This window comes from Caretta caretta, chromosome 14 (genome assembly GCF_965140235.1).
Source record: "Caretta caretta isolate rCarCar2 chromosome 14, rCarCar1.hap1, whole genome shotgun sequence".
Lineage (NCBI taxonomy): Eukaryota > Metazoa > Chordata > Testudines > Cheloniidae > Caretta > Caretta caretta.
The window spans coordinates 13,944,813-13,961,183 of NC_134219.1; the positions used below are offsets into that span (position 1 = coordinate 13,944,813).

The 16,371-nt window shown below is 53.3% G+C and overlaps 1 protein-coding gene across 2 annotated transcripts; it reads left to right on the forward strand.

The window, feature by feature from the left end:
* Nucleotides 1-4,803: 4,803 nt before the first annotated feature.
* On the forward strand, nt 4,804-14,684 carry LRRC59 (leucine rich repeat containing 59). Of its 2 annotated transcripts, none has more exons than XM_048817941.2 (8): nt 4,804-4,948; nt 8,381-8,489; nt 9,050-9,109; nt 9,673-9,831; nt 10,202-10,306; nt 11,531-11,603; nt 12,958-13,131; nt 13,894-14,684. In XM_048817941.2, the coding sequence occupies exons 2-8, from the start codon at nt 8,385-8,387 to the stop codon at nt 14,136-14,138; spliced, it is 921 nt and encodes a 306-aa protein (XP_048673898.1). In that variant the 5' UTR covers nt 4,804-4,948; nt 8,381-8,384; the 3' UTR covers nt 14,139-14,684. The 2 variants fall into 2 exon arrangements, with proteins under 2 accessions (XP_048673898.1, XP_048673899.1); XM_048817942.2 differs by having other exon boundaries at nt 4,895-4,991.
* The last annotated feature ends 1,687 nt before the right edge of the window (nt 14,685-16,371 follow it).

Consider the following 16,371-nt stretch of genomic DNA (forward strand, 5'->3'; position numbering starts at 1 on the left):
CATGCAGTTTAGTTCCCAGACTAGGGCAAAGCAGGGACAACCTAACTGACTACGCAGAAGCTAGTAAATTAGGGGAGAAACGTGTGTTGGGTTTGCTCTTCTCTTCTAAGGTAGTGTCCCTGTCTTCCACTTGACTAATAAATGATGTCATTTTGCAAAGGCTGTCCTGTGTCTCTGGAAACATCTGCTGGTTGCAGAGCTCTAAGAAGGGTAAGTCTCCAACAGGGATGCAAGCTCATTGGGACCTGCTAAAGGAGCCATGCTGAGAAACAGAGGTGCTGAAGCCAGAGACACTGTCTTGGAATAGCAGAGCTACACAGCTTCCCCTTGTAAAAGGTGGAGGCCCAGGGCCTAGCACTAAGAAGGAGACACTCCCAGAGAGACTGTATGAAGGTCAGAGGTATAGCATGCCCCGTGAATGTGTGACAATTGGAGTTAGCAGTAGAATACTAACTGCTGCAGCAGTGCTTTCCAAAAAACATCTAAAAAGCAGTTAAGGGAACAGCCGGGGGAAAGTGGTTTACATTCTTTGGGGTAGAGAGAAGGAAAGGACTGACAAGGAAGAGGAGATATTATCCGCTCCCTAAACAGATTATACAGCTGTGCAGAGAGAGAGAGAGTTAAACTTTAAGAAGTTATCCAAAGCACAAGTGGCTGATCTGCTACATGAGGACAATTGGTCAAAGAACCTCGATCCTAGGGTGACCAGGTGTCTGGTTTTCGACCAGAACACCCAATCGAGAAGGGACCCTGGCGGCTCCGGTCAGCACCACCGATCAAGCCATTAAAAGTCCGGTCGGCAGTGCTGTGGAGCTAAGGCAGGCTAGTCTCTACCTGTCCTGGCTCCGTGCTGCACGCCAGAAGTGCCCAGCAGGTCTGGCTCCTGGGGGGTGGGAGGGCACGTGGCTCTGTGCGCTGCCCCCACCCCGAGCACTGGCTCCGCACTCCCATTGGCTGGGAACCATGGCCAATGGGAGCTGCAGGGGCAGTGCCTGTGTAACCCACACACCTGCTGGGTGTGGTGCTCTGTCCCATCTAGTGGCAGTGAGACCACTTAGAGATTAATGAGTCTGCTCTATGCCTTAGCTAAGAGCCATGTGGCTTTTACCTCATGCAATAGAGGCTCATGCATTTAGCTCCCAAGTTCCCAGGTTCGATCCCGCCTGCCGACAACCGGGGTCTGTCGGTATTACACCTGCAGGCAAGAGCACCATGTAGAGCCACCTGCCATGCCTCCGACTAGGAGCTGGACCTGCTGGCTGCTTCTGGGGTGCAGCGCAGTGCCCATCTGCTTACTGGGAGCTGACAGAGGTAAGCCCGTGACCCGAGCCCCAGCCCCCTGACCCAGCCCTGAGCCCCCTCCAAACCCAGAGCCCCCTCCTACACCCCAAACCCCTCATCCCTGGCCCCACCCCAGAGCCTGCACCCTCAGACAGAGCCCTTACACCCTTGCACCCCACCCCCCAGCCCAGAGCCCCCTCCCACACCCTGAACCCCTGTGCCCCACCCCCAGCCTGGAGCACCCTCTTGCATCCCTCATCCCTGGCCCCACCCCAGAGCCCACACACCCAGCCGGTGCCCTCACCCCCTCCCGCACCCCAACCCCCTGCCCCAGCCTGGAGCCCCCTCCTGCACCCTGAACTGCCCATTTCTGGCCCCATCCTGGAGCCCACACCCCGAGTTAGAGCCCACAACCCAACCCCCTGCCCCAGTCCAGTGAAAGTGAGTGAGAGTGGGAGAGAGCGAGCCACTGAGGGAAGGGGAATGTAATGAACGGGGGGGCAGGGTCTTGGGGAAGGGATGGGGCCGCGGGGCAGGGGGCGGGGCTATGGTGTTTGGTTTTGTGCGATTAGAAAGTTGGCAACCCTACTCAATCCAGATCCTGACAAGGTTGTGGGAGGACAGCCCAGTTCACCAACGTCTGTCGGGGGAGCCGGAGGCCTGCATGTCCCAGAAGTGCCAGGAGAATCCAAGGAGGACAACTGCAATTAAGGGTTCTTTCACAATGGGTGGCAACTCCTTGAAGCTGCTCTGGGGAATCAGCTCTCGTACAGTCTGACACCCTCTTCCATCAGTTACTCAAGCTGTGATCCCTCGCTCTCGAGTCATGACTGAGGGTGTTTTCTCGTTCTGACTCAGCCCGCTAGTCAAATCAATAGAGTCCTCCCCCTCCAGGGTAATAAAATATCTCTGGACCAGATGTCTGGTGGGCACCTCCAACACTTCTGTGCCACTTCCCAGTGGCTGGTTGGGGAACCCAGGCCCACCCTCTACACTGGGTTCCAGCCCAGGGATCCTATAACAAACAGACAAGATCTGCACAGTCCTACCCCTTGCTGCTGTTTCCCTAGGCTTCTTCCTACATAGCTTTCTCAAGCTTTCTTTTGCCACAACTCCTCTGGGGTTGACCCTTCTTCCAGGCCTAGAACCCCAGGGCTTATTCTCCTTTGGATTTCTCCTTCTCTCCTCCCTGCTCCCAGCGAGCAACTGCAGATTCTGTCCCTGCAGCCTCTTTCTGCTGCAAACTTCCTGGCTCTATACTCCTGGCCAACTGGGCTTCTTGTTCAGTTAGATGTGGCTCACCCTCCAGATGCAGCCAGGTAACCTAACTGGCCCCTCAAACCCACATTAACCCCTTCACAGCCTGTGTGGGGTACATACCACATCACAAAGATCAGGAAACTGAGGCACAAGCAGCCCCATGGCAAGATAAGCAGGGGGAGACCACAGAATGCCAATTCCACAGAGAGCATAGATGCTAAATTATTGCCCCAGTTTAAGGAGACATAGCACTCCCTTTGATCCATGATACCTCAGTTACATCAGGGCCAAGGCTGGCCCCTTGGGTTTATTTTAGCATCCAAGCTTGTCATGTAAACAGAGATCAACACATGCGTGCAAAGGGATTTAGCATCCAGTATCTCATGGGCCCACTGAGGGCTCCCACCTCCCCAGAATAACGGGGCTTGACGTAGCCTGAAGAAAACCAAGCTAATAAATCTAGTAGCTGGAGGATGAAGTTGTTGCTTTGGGGGAAGGACCAATTTCAGGGGGAATAAACACCTGGATTTGAGTGAACATCTGAGGAAGATTAAAAATGTCTCAGAAGTGACATGTGGCAGAGATCACAATGGTGGCCACTGGAGAACTCTTAAAACTCTCTGCATGGGAGAAATCCCAAAGTCTGAAACAGAAACTCGAGCAGTGACAGATACATTAAAGCGCTGTAGCTCTGGTACAGCTTTAATAATGGGGTTTCAGAGCCCCTGTCAGGCACAGCTACTAAGGGGAAACAATGTCACCCTCAACTGTGTTAAACAAAGCAGTACTAGCAAGGGCCTTCTCTCCCCCCTTGCCATCTCTCCCCCCTCACCTCCTGGTCCCCCTGCCACCTCTGCCCCCCACTCAGACCTTTACCCCTCCCCTCTCCACCTCTCCCCGCTCGCTCCCCCGCTCTCCCTGCTCCCACCTTCACACCTCCCCCATCTCCCTGCCACTTGCTCCCACCTTCACCCCTCCCCTCTCCCCCCCTGCTCCCACCTTCACACCTCCCCCATCTCCCCGTCACTTGATCCCACCTTCACCTCTCCCCGCTCTCCCCCTGCTCCCACCTTCACACCTCCCCCTTCTCCCCCGCCACCTGCTCCCACCTTCACCCCTCCCCTCTCCACCTCTCCCCCCTCATCCCCTGCTCCCACCTTCACACCTCCCCTCTCCACCTCTCCCCGCTCTCCCCCAGCTCCCACCTTCACACCTCCCCCATCTCCCCGTCACTTGCTCCCACCTTCACCTCTCCACCTCTCCCCGCTCTCCCCCTGCTCCCACCTTCACACCTCCCTCTTCTCCCCCGCCTCTGCTCTCACCTTCACCCCTCCCCTCTCCACCTCTCCCCGCTCATCCCCTGCTCCCACCTTCACCCCTCCCCTCTCCACCTCTCCCCGCTCTCCCCCTGCTCCCACCTTCACACCTCCCCCTTCTCCCCCACCACCTGCTCCCACCTTCACCCCTCCCCTCTCCACCTCTCCCCCCTCATCCCCTGCTCCCACCTTCACACCTCCCCCATCTCCCCGTCACTTGCTCCCACCTTCACCTCTCCACCTCTCCCCGCTCGCCCCCTGCTCCCACCTTCACACCTCCCCCTTCTCCCCGTCACTTGCTCCCACCTTCACCTCTCCACCTCTCCCCGCTCGCCCCCTGCTCCCACCTTCACCCCTCCCCTCTCCACCTCTCCCCGCTCATCCCCTGCTCCCACCTTCACCCCTCCCCTCTCCACCTCTCCCCGCTCGCCCCCTGCTCCCACCTTCACCCCTCCCCTCTCCACCTCTCCCCGCTCATCCCCTGCTCCCACCTTCACCCCTCCCCTCTCCACCTCTCCCCGCTCGCCCCCTGCTCCCACCTTCACCCCTCCCCCTTCTCCCCCTACTCCCACCTTCACCCCTCCCCTCTCCCCGCTCGCCCCCTGCTCCCACCTTCACACCTCCCCCTTCTCCCCGTCACTTGCTCCCACCTTCACCTCTCCACCTCTCCCCGCTCGCCCCCTGCTCCCACCTTCACCCCTCCCCTCTCCACTTCTCCCCGCTCGCCCCCTGCTCCCACCTTCACCCCTCCCCTCTCCACCTCTCCCCGCTCATCCCCTGCTCCCACCTTCACCCCTCCCCTCTCCACCTCTCCCCGCTCGCCCCCTGCTCCCACCTTCACCCCTCCCCCTTCTCCCCCTACTCCCACCTTCACCCCTCCCCTCTCCCCGCTCGCCCCCTGTTCGCACTTTCAGGCACCTCCCCGCCCTTCGCTCGCTCAGCTGAGAGCCGCTGGGCCTGCAGAGGGCGACGCTCTGCCCCTCCTCCTCCGGCCTGAGCGTGGGGCCCTCTTGGCCACCGGGCCGGCTCGTTGGCGCTGGTGGGCGACGTGGATGCGGAAGTGGCTGGCAGCGGAGGAGCTGGGCGGCGCGGTGAGTGCAGGCCCCGGGGGGAAGGGTCGCTCCGCCGGCTCCGGTACGCGCCCCGGGGTGGGTCCCAGTGCGGGGGCGGCCGGGGGGGGAAGGAGTGTTGGGGGGGTCCCAGTGCGGGGGCGGCCGGGGGGGGGAAGGAGTATTGGGGGGGTCCCTGTGCGGGGGCGGCCGGGAGGGGTGGAAGGAGTGTTGGGGGGGTCTCTGTGCGGGGGTGGCTGGGGGGGGTGGAAGGAATGTTGGGGGGGGTCCCTGTGCGGGGGGCGGCCGGAGGGGGGAAGGAGTTTTGGGGGGGGTCCCTGTGCGGGGGCGGCCGGAGGGGGGAAGGAGTGTTGGGGGGGGTCCCTGTGCGGGGGCGGCCGGAGGGGGGAAGGAGTGTTGGGGGGGGTCTCTGTGCGGGGGCGGCCGGGGGGGGAAGGAGTGTTGGGGGGGTCCCTGTGCGGGGGCGGCCGGGAGGGGTGGAAGGAGTGTTGGGGGGGGTCCCTGTGCGGGGGCGGCCGGGGGGGGAAGGAGTGTTGGGGGGGTCCCTGTGGGGGGGGCGGCCGGGAGGGGTGGAAGGAGTGTTGGGGGGGGTCCCTGTGCGGGGGCGGCCGGAGGGGGGAAGGAGTGTTGGGGGGGGTCTCTGTGCGGGGGCGGCCGGAGGGTGGAAGGAGTGTTGGGGGGGTCTCTGTGCGGGGGCGGCCGGAGGGGGGAAGGAGTGTTGGGGGGGGTCTCTGTGCGGGGGCGGCCGGGGGGGGAAGGAGTGTTGGGGGGGTCCCTGTGGGGGGGGCGGCCGGGAGGGGTGGAAGGAGTGTTGGGGGGGGTCCCTGTGCGGGGGCGGCCGGAGGGGGGAAGGAGTGTTGGGGGGGGTCTCTGTGCGGGGCCGGCCGGGGGGGGAAGGAGTGTTGGGGGGGTCCCTGTGCGGGGGCGGCCGGGAGGGGTGGAAGGAGTGTTGGGGGGGGTCCCTGTGCGGGGGCGGCCGGGAGGGGTGGAAGGAGTGTTGGGGGGGGTCTCTGTGCGGGGGCGGCCGGGGGGGGAAGGAGTATTGGGGGGAGTCCCTGTACGGGGGCGGCCAGGGGGGGAAGGAGTGTTGGGGGGGTCCCTGTGCGGGGGCGGCCGGGAGGGGTGGAAGGAGTGTTGGGGGGGGTCCCTGTGCGGGGGCGGCCGGGAGGGGTGGAAGGAGTGTTGGGGGGGGTCCCTGTGCGGGGGCGGCCGGAGGGGGGAAGGAGTGTTGGGGGGGGTCTCTGTGCGGGGGCGGCCGGAGGGTGGAAGGAGTGTTGGGGGGGTCTCTGTGCCCGGGCGGCCGGGGGGGGAAGGAGTGTTGGGGGGAGTCCCTGTGCGGGGGCGGCCAAGGGGGGAAGGAGTGTTGGGGGGGTCCCTGTGCGGGGGCGGCCGGGAGGGGTGGAAGGAGTGTTGGGGGGGTCCCTGTGCGGGGGGCGGCCGGAGGGGGGAAGGAGTTTTGGGGGGGGTCCCTGTGCGGGGGCGGCCGGAGGGGGGAAGGAATTTTGGGGGGGGTCCCTGTGTGGGGGCGGCCGGGGGGGGGAAGGAGTGTTGGGGGGGTCCCTGTGCGGGGGCGGCCGGGAGGGGTGGAAGGAGTGTTGGGGGGGTCTCTGTGCGGGGGTGGCTGGGGGGGTGGAAGGAATGTTGGGGGGGGTCCCTGTGGGGGGGCGGCCGGAGGGGGGAAGGAGTTTTGGGGGGGTCCCTGTGCGGGGGTGGCCGGAGCGGGGAAGGAGTTTTGGGGGGGGTCCCTGTGCGGGGGCGGCTGGAGGGGGGAAGGAGTTTTGGGGGGGGTCCCTGTGCGGGGGCGGCCGGAGGGGGGAAGGAATTTTGGGGGGAGTCCCTGTGCGGGGGCGGCCGGGGGGGGGGAAGGAGTGTTGGGGGGGGTCCCTGTGCGGGGGCGGCCGGGAGGGGTGGAAGGAGTGTTGGGGGGGTCTCTGTGCGGGGGTGGCTGGGGGGGTGGAAGGAATGTTGGGGGGGGTCCCTGTGGGGGGGCGGCCGGAGGGGGGAAGGAGTTTTGGGGGGGTCCCTGTGCGGGGGTGGCCGGAGCGGGGAAGGAGTTTTGGGGGGAGTCCCTGTGCGGGGGCGGCCGGGGGGGGAAGGAGTGTTGGGGGGGGGTCCCTGTGCGGGGGCGGCCGGGAGGGGTGGAAGGAGTGTTGGGGGGGGGTCTCTGTGCGGGGGTGGCTGGGGGGGGTGGAAGGAATGTTGGGGGGGGTCCCTGTGGGGGGGCGGCCGGGGGGGGAAGGAGTACTGGGGGGGGTCCCTGTGGGGGGGCGGCCGGGGGGGGAAGGAGTACTGGGGGGGGTCCCTGTGCGGGGGGCGTCCGGGGGGGGGAAGGAGTATTGGGGGGGGTCCCTGTGCGGGGGGCGTCCGGGGGGGGGAAGGAGTATTGGGGGGGGGTCCCTGTGCGGGGGGCGGCCGGGGGGGAGGAGTATTGGGGGGGGTCCCTGTGCGGGGGCGGCCGGGGGGGATGGGGTTGATAGGACTCAGGGTCGCCTTCTCTCTGCAGTGCCTGTAAAGCCCCCGGCTAGAAGGCGCCTGGGGATGCGCCTCGCTCCTACCTTTGTGCTCCCTGCCTCCTTTACCAGAAGCAAAGGAATAAAAGCAGCAAAGTGGCAGCAGGATGTGCTGGGACAGTCAGGGAACTGGGCCAATGAACTGTTCAGCATTGCCGCCTCCCCTCTATCCAGTCACCCCCTCCACTCAGGATCATGTTACCCCTCTTGTACGTCTCCCCTTCAAACAGAGAGCTCTCTTCACAAACACGCTGGGGATATCCCGCGCCCATCCCCCAAAAACCTAAACCCTCGTGCCGTGGGACAAACAAACAGAAACTTCACAATGTTTTCACAGTGTCTAGATGCCCTGTTGCCAGGAACACCTACTTAGGCTGGCACTGGAGGAGGCTGGGTTCTTTCTGAGAAAATAAAACTCGTGGTCAGTCAGAAAAGTCTTGAAGGTGCACACCATGATCTATACTGGGGATCTCTATCAGGCGTCTCACGTCTAGGTTGCCAATCTATATCCAGCTTGAATTGGTAAAGAGGAACGACTAATAGTTGTTCCCATTTAGTGGGCTGTTCAGTAGCCTGTGCTAAATGAGTTGGTGGGCTGTCAGTCCAGTTCCCAGTAGGCAGGTTGCAAAAACCACATCCTCAATTAGCCTGAATTGGCAAACACTGGCACCTGGGCCAGAAAGATCTGAATGGCCCAGGGGGACCAAAATATCCCTGGCCTCTAAAGGAGGTTCTTAAAAGTTACAGTTGAGGCATACTTGTGGGGCATGACATCTGTCACTACTCCTGCTATACTTGGTAGGTAGATACAGATGAAAAGAAAATCTGGAGGCTTGTTAAAATTTATTGGTGCCCCCTCCTCCATTCCCTGTCTTTTTCCCTTTCCAAGAATGGGAAGGCTCTTTGCTGAGCCACTTGAGACTCTGAATTTATCTCTCAATAGGATCATGGCCAAAGCTGGAGGAAAAGGAGTGAACCTGAAAGACAAGCTTGATGGCAATGAATTGGACTTGAGCCTGAGTGACCTGAATGAAGTACCAGTCAAAGAACTGGTCAGTATCAGTCTTTCTTGGGGGATTTAAGGTATTGCAGGGGAGCCTCTGAACTTACACCTGGTCTTTGTGAATGTACTGGTTCTGGAGGTGGGGTGATTCCTGGGAATGCCTTGGGCCCTGTGTAAGTTTGGTGGGTTTTATCAGCTCTAGGTGTTGCCAGTTCTGTGTTTAAAGGCACACACTCTGTTTCTCCTGGTTTGAAAAGAAGGAGACACAACCTTGAACTCTTCCTTTCATCTTGACTTTCGGTGGTTGAAGTGACCTGAAGAAGAGAGGGCTCCCAACTGATCTAACAAATCTAGTAGATTGTGAGTTAAACTGATGCTTTGGGTAAAGAACCTGTTTCAGGGGGAGCAGTGTTCATAAGCCCCTGAATTTGAGCGAGATCTAAGAGTCTCAAAAGTAACTCGAATGGTAGCAACTGGGGAGTTCTTAAAACTCCATGTATGGGAGAAATCCCAAAGACTGAAACAGAAACTTAAACAGCAGGGTATCAAATGTGTTAAAGTACTGTAGCTTTGATATGGGTTTAATCTGGTTCCTTGGCTCTTTTTCAGGCTGCTCTTCCAAAGGCTACCATATTGGATTTGTCCTGTAACAACCTCACTTCCCTACCGGTAAGATGAGAGAGAAGCTTTGGAGGAGGGAGGGGTCTGTTTGGAAATATCTTTGGAAAGGTACAATCATCCTCCTGCCTGGGAGGACCAGGCTGGAGTGTTGTAACGAGCAGTTCTCTTAGCTTTGTGGGAGGATGAGTGACACTGCCACCATTACAGAGGGGTCAGTAGAGGTGACTGACTTTTACTGAGGATGGCTGGCATAATTAGCTGTACTTTCTCATAGAAAATGTGAGTGTACTCAGTGAAGATTATAGCAGCTTCCATTCCAAAGTGCTCTACCAGCTAGATACCAAAAGCACCATTGCATATCTTATTTTCATTGTAATTATATTGCTATGTGTAATCCTGTTTAGGAGAGTATCCACTGTTCCCTACTTCACAGTCCGAAGATAGAGGGGGAAGAAAGTAACTTTCCTCCATCACACAAACAGCTTTGTAATGAGTCCAAGTCCATGTAGATCTTTCTCAGTGTGCAGCATACGCTAGCTGTTATATCTGTTATTCCTTAGTAAAGATTATTGACAAACTTGTAAACTTCTTCACTCCTGTTTGGGTTCTAGTCGGACTTCTGCAGTTTGACCCATGTGGTGAAACTTGATCTGAGTAAAAATCAGCTTCAGCAGCTCCCCTCAGACTTTGGTCGCCTGGTTAACTTGCAGCACCTGGACCTCCTGAACAACCGATTAGTCATCTTACCAGTCAGTTTTGCACAGCTCAAGGTAAAACCCCTCCGCTCGGCAGTTTACGTAAAGCCTTGGAGTGCAGCCCAGAGTCTCACGATTCTTCTGAAGTTGATTTCTCTAGTAAAATGTCAGTCTCTCCGCCAGCAGACCACTGTGAGCTCCAAAATGTAACTGGGAGCTGCAGCGCTGCCCTTGACGCAACTTCCTCAGTTTTGTTACAATTAAACTCCTGCCTGAAATCTGCACTTGCCTCCCATATCTCTTTCATTCACATGACAACTAAATAGATCTTTGTTTCTGCTTTGAACTCTCTAGAATAAACACAGCCTTGTTTGTGCTCTTTCTTTAACACTGTACTGATGCGTGCCTACTCTAGCCTGGTTGCATTTGTGTTTCCTTTCTGCAGAATCTGAAGTGGTTGGATCTGAAGGACAACCCGTTGGATCCTATCCTGGCCAAAGTGGCAGGAGACTGCCTAGATGAGAAGCAATGTAAACAGGCTGCTATCCGAGTAAGGAACTGCTCTACATTTTATTCTTGTCTTCCTACATGGATTCCATGGCTGTTATTTCTCCTCCTCTTGCTTCTTTCAACATGGTAATTTTTAAGGTATCAGTCAGGAGGGCAATGAGGGAGGGGCTAATCCCATTCAAAGCCAATGTTAATCCTGCAATGATTTCACTAGTGTCATGACCCTGTTGATCTAGGAAGTGAGCTAAGCAGGGTGCTCAGCCTAAGGAGGCACTAAGACCGAGCATTTAAATGTTGATCACTTGGAAAAAGATATACTGAAGAAAAATAATCCATATCCAGCTTTGCGGTTCTGAAGAAGTGCTGGCAATCTGTGGGCTTGTGTGAAGAGTTACTGCTGGGAGCCATGGAGCAGGGCTAGAGCAGTTGGAGCCTATGCTGCTGCTGCAATTCTCTCTCATTCCTGAGGCAGGGATCACATCCCCTCTTTCAGCCTTAGAAAAACCATGTGATCATGGAGCAGTGGATACACCTAATACCAGCGCACAGACTGCAAGGAGGATTTCTTTTTTTAATGGAGAGATTTTTGTCTGACCCTGAAGCAGCAGCTTTGGGATCGAAGTTGAGACAGCGCTCCAAACACTCAGCAAAGGCATGGAAGTCTCAGCGGAGCTGCACCAAATTGCACCAGCTGAGGATCTAGCCCAATGCAGATTTTATTAGACATTCCTTTATCAGATGTGTATGTATGCTGGTAGACGACATCATCTCTTGTGTAGAAAAGTCAAATCAGTGTCTATTGTCACAGCTTTCTTCACATTAACGTCTGTTACCTCACTTCCATGATCAAAGCCCAGTGTACTGTGAGGCAAGTTGGACCTAAAATGGGCAGCAAGGGCTCCTGGAGTCTGGCAGCCTCACTTAAATTAAGTGGTGGTTTGTATTATTCAGTTTCATGTTTAAGTCGTATAATCAGTATGGTGTCTCCTCTTGTTAAAATAAAATGAAATATTATCTTGTCCCAGCACTGAATGACAGGGTTTTTTTGTACGGACAATGCATACAGTCAATGTGGAGGTTGTGGCATCGGTGTAAGAGCCATTTGGGACTCACTTGTATTCTGCTACATAGAATTAGAAGTCAATCCCAGAGGAATGCATTCTTTCTCCCACTTATGGCTGCATTCTAATGCTGTTTCCATATTAAGAACATAATGCAATGAATCTGCTGCATAGATCTTATGCTATTGTTTTTAATCTTGAAGGTGCTGCAGCATATGAAAGCTATCCAGTCCGAGCAGGATCGAGAGAGGCAACGAAGGCTACAAGCAGAGCGAGGTAGGCAGATGAAGCCCCCACCCACTTATTGCTTTAGGCTCTTTTCTGCTTCCATTGACTACATATCCAAACCAGCTGATTCTGCCCTTCCACAGCAGCTAACAAAGACTGTTCCAAATATAATGGCACTGAGGACCTACAGAATATTTGTTTTGAATTGGAGGTGGAGGAAGAGATCCCTCGATAGCCAACTGCTTAACTCTGTGAAAGGGGAGAGAGGTCTGATCCACTCTAGAGGAGAGGCATGGGCCTCTGGAGGATCAGTTGATTAACCAAAAGAAGGCCTGATGGGTTGTGGGTTCCTGATATGTCTTGGGAGGCCCACTGAAACCTAGATGCTGATTTTACTTCAGTATATGTTGGGAAATGATTTCCATGCTGATACACCGTACTGGAGAACCGCCTCCCTTCTTAAAGGGGATCATTTTCCATAAGCACCTTCTTTTTCTTCCCTTCTTGAAAAGGTTTGAGTGCTGGAGCAAGAAAATGGGAGTCTTACTGCTATTCACTGTGAACATGTCACATAGGTCTTGTCTACACTGACAAAGTTCAGAGCTTTAATTCACCACAAGTAGAAGTGCTAGTGTAAAGAAGGTTCAGTTGTTTTACCTCAACAGTGCTAAAAAGGCATGAAGCCTGTCCACAAAGTGCTTGCACAAATGCTGTTACCATTGATGAATTATGGGTCCAAACTCTGAATGTAAATGAACCCTTAAAGGAACATTAACAAACTGGAAAATCACATTTGTCTGAAAACTCTAATACCGAAGATTACTATAGTTGAAAAGTTAGTGACAAACATTTATTTCAATATACTTTGTGCATTTGACAATACTCAGAGCATGGTCAGTTTCTCATTTGTGTTGTGAAACAGACCCATATGAATAGGGGGCAGAAGGACCCTTAATTTTTTTAAAAGAATTAAAAAACTACTAAGGGAATACTACATAAAGAGTCCTCTATCAAACTAGGATTTCTTTAAAATTAGTCACATTAATAAAATTTAAGTTTACAGTGTCCCTTTAACCTTTGTGCTTCCATTTTATGCATATGTAACAAGGGGACAGTGCCTCATATGTGGGGCTAAGTTAATGCTTGTCAGGTGCTGAGCTCTCTGGATGAGAGATGCTATTGAGAAAGTGTAGATTTTTCACTCACTCACATAAGACTGCTTCCAGGGGAGAACAGACCTGAAGGAGGAAGATGGGGAGTGCATGCAACACTTCTGGACAATAAAATGGGGCAGTTATTTCATTGCTTTACCTTCCCGGTGGGGAAGAGCAGTCATGCAGCAAGGGGGAAGATGGAGTGCTGTTATTACAGAAGGAAAAAAAATGTTTGTGTTGGTCCTCAGAAATGGAGAAGAAGCGTGAAGCAGAGCAGCGAGCAAGGGAGGCTCAGGAGAGGGAACTACGGAGGCGAGAGAAGGCAGAAGAGAAGGAACGAAGGAGACGGGAGTATGATGCACTAAGAGCGGCAAGGCAAGAGATGGAAACACAAACAAAAAAAGAAAGCAGTGAAATCCCAAGTAAGTTAATTGTAGATTCAATTGAGAGATATCCACCAAGGAGCAGGTGTATTCTGTATAGTGTAACTGTTTTCATCTATATTTTGGCACAGCATAGGAGAAATAGGTGGAAGAGAATGAGCAAGAACCTTATCATTAAAGTGTACCTACCTCCAGCTCCACCACGCTTTTAATAGTGCCAGATTACGTAGCAAGATGTTAGGAAGTAGTCCCTTGTGTTGAATATGGTCATGGGGTAGTGGAATCAGGCCACAGTGGCCAAGCTAGTTCAGAATCTTGGAACATATGAATAGCAGAACTTCAACATCTTTGCAATTGATGGAGCTCTTGATTACTTACCTGCATGATTCAAAGTTCTGCAATTGCTACTAAGGAATATTTCCTCTGCGTTATAAAATTGAATGTACTTTAAAAATATCTGCAAAAAAGGCTTTTTAACATCAGTTTAATGCATTTCATCATCTTCAAAGCTGTTTGCAAGCATTATGGTTGTTTTCTGAGAGATCAAAAACATCTGCTTCTTGAAAAGAAATGTTTCATCCTTTGTGGATGGGGCAGGTGCATATGTTTAGAACTGAAGAAAGCCAGGGAAATCTGAAACGGTGTAGTAATTGTTTTCTTGTTTTGGGAGAGCTAAACACGTGGCATAGCATTTTACCATAAGGGACTCAGATCTGCATGTTGGATGTTATAGGGGTACAGATTTCTCTTGATAAGTGACTTGGTCTTCCCATTCTCTTTCCCCCAATTATTTCATTACAGAGCTTTCATCAGTTTCTCATCCATCTCAGCTGCCCCGGCACAGGCGCTCCTGGTTCCAGGCATTGTTGAAGCTGCTGCTTTTGATGTTCCTGTGTGCCCTTAGTACTGTGGCTGTTTGCCGCGTGACGGAGCTGCAGCGCCAGTCTCTGTGCATCAGCGTGAACGTGCTCTATGAAGATGTGGTTACTGCTCTGCAAAGCCACAAAATTGTGCAAAATATATTACATCAGAACTCTCAGCAATGATGCTGCTACCTGGACATGTGCATTGTCAGCATCTCTTGCCACCATCGACACAGCCAGAATTCCTATGGAATTGTGTTCTGGTGAAACTGTCTTTAATCAGTCAGCACTGGATTTGCTGGTCCATTCAGAACAGAGCAGAACTACTGCTTAGATCATTTTTGTTGTGCTTGTGTCTCAGATGGTCTGCAACTCCTGTCGTTTGCTTATATTAAATTAGAACATGTTAAGACTTTCTCCCTCACTAATGGAGCAGGAGGTTGCCAGTCAGAGGAGTGAGGAAAGCCATAACCCATCTGGGTAACTATGGCCCTGTAAGGAGGTGGAGTATATCCATCTTCTTGCTGACACTTGCAAGAAGGTTCATGCAAACCTTTGCTAAAGTCAGGGGTGGGGTGGCTGTATGGTATAGAAATATACATAAGCCCATTCCAGGACCAATCAGAAGTATGTAGGATGGCTGTGTATTGATACATCAGAGTGGTGGAGTGATGAAATGCTATTGAAATAAGAATTGTCAGCTTTGTCAATATAACAGTTTTCGCAGCAGTTTGGTGTCTGACTCTGACCTGGATATTTACATTGTTTACATACATTTGTATAGTGCCTCAGTTTTGATTAGGAGCTTGCATGTGAACATATTTTACTATTACACCATAACGGGACCACTAATCTGAGCAAGCTAGTGTCAAAACAGCTATTCCGAGGAAAGACTTGATAGCCATGCACACTGGTTTTCCCTGAGAGCCAGCGCAGGCTCCAGAAGGCCATGCTACAGCTAGCCATCAAAATAGAACTGTTCACCTCCAATCTATGTTAGGAGCAGTATTAGTCAATAGGTGACGCTAGGATAGTGTTATTAAGACACCATCATATATTAGAGGCCATTCTCCATAAAGTGTCTCAAACTGGCCAGCTTCACATTAGCATCCTCTTGTTTCTGTAGGTCATCTCGTCTCCTAGGGCCTTAGCAGTATAGGATCTTGTACTGCCTTTGTGCTTAAAGTGTAACAGCCTGCAACTTCTGGTGTTTTGTGCCCCTGTGATTTAGCACAGCTGTTCTGTTGCTGTAGAGCAGTGTGTGGGATTACTGTACTCTCGCATTCCCAGTGTTCAATTCCCAACAGTTAATCACAGAAAGGAAGATAAGCCTTCACCTGTGTGCTGTTTAATCCAAATGGGCAAAAGATAATGGTCCTGCTCCCTAGCTCCATTGTAACAGAGGGGTGGGGGGGTTCAGCTAAAAGGAAGATACACTGAAGGTTGTTCCAGGGGCACACTACTTAACCCACAGAGGCAAGTTCAGACATGGAGTACCTGACACTATCACCACAGTGCTGACACAAGTGCTTGCTTTTTATCTGAACAGCATATTATTCTGAGGTGCTGCAACTACTGTTCGTGAACCATCAGTACCCCCATTCTAGGCACAGGCTGTTGCTCAGAGAGGAGTGTGTTCTACGCAACAACTGTTCTAGTGAAGTTTGTCTCATGGGAGAAAGACCTGTAGCAGTCAGCAGATGCACTGGTAACAATATTAAAATTTATATCACAGCCTAACAGTAGGACTATTCCAAAGGCATCAATGGCAATGCAAAAAAATCACTTACTAGCTGTAGAGATGATCCCAGCATAGATGTATTAGAGAAAAATGCATATTTTCTCCCCTATAGTGTCACTAGTTCAGTAAGTTATATGCATTGCATAGCATTTGACTCTTACTACTCATTTCAATAATTGCTTTGTTACATAAATACTTAAAGACCTCAGCTGCCCTCACACATGCTTTTGAGCCCTGATGGCTTCAGGGGAAGTTAAGTGCACATACCTAAAGGCAGATGCTCCCTAACTTAAAGCATCTCTTGCTGCAAATAAAGCCTGTTAGAGCCCTGCTCATTCACTAATCCATAAATCAGACTTCAGGGCCCCATAGATCAAGCTGCAGCTAGACCCTTTGAGTCAGTGCAGCTCTAAACTTTGTACCTGAGTGTGGTACAAAACATCTTTCAGGGGAGGGGGTGGGATTCTTCTTTTCTGCACCAGAGATGAAAATTCTCTCACTCTAATAGACTACAGGGTTGTGCTGTTTCCAAGCAAGTGTTATTAGACAGCTATGAAAGAGCCAATGTCCCTCCACTGCTAGTGTTAGGTTTTGTGTTTTAAAACTCACGGGTGGGGGAAAGGACAAATAGTAGCAGCTGATTTCTTTGAAGAATGATACTGGAAAAAGCTTGGC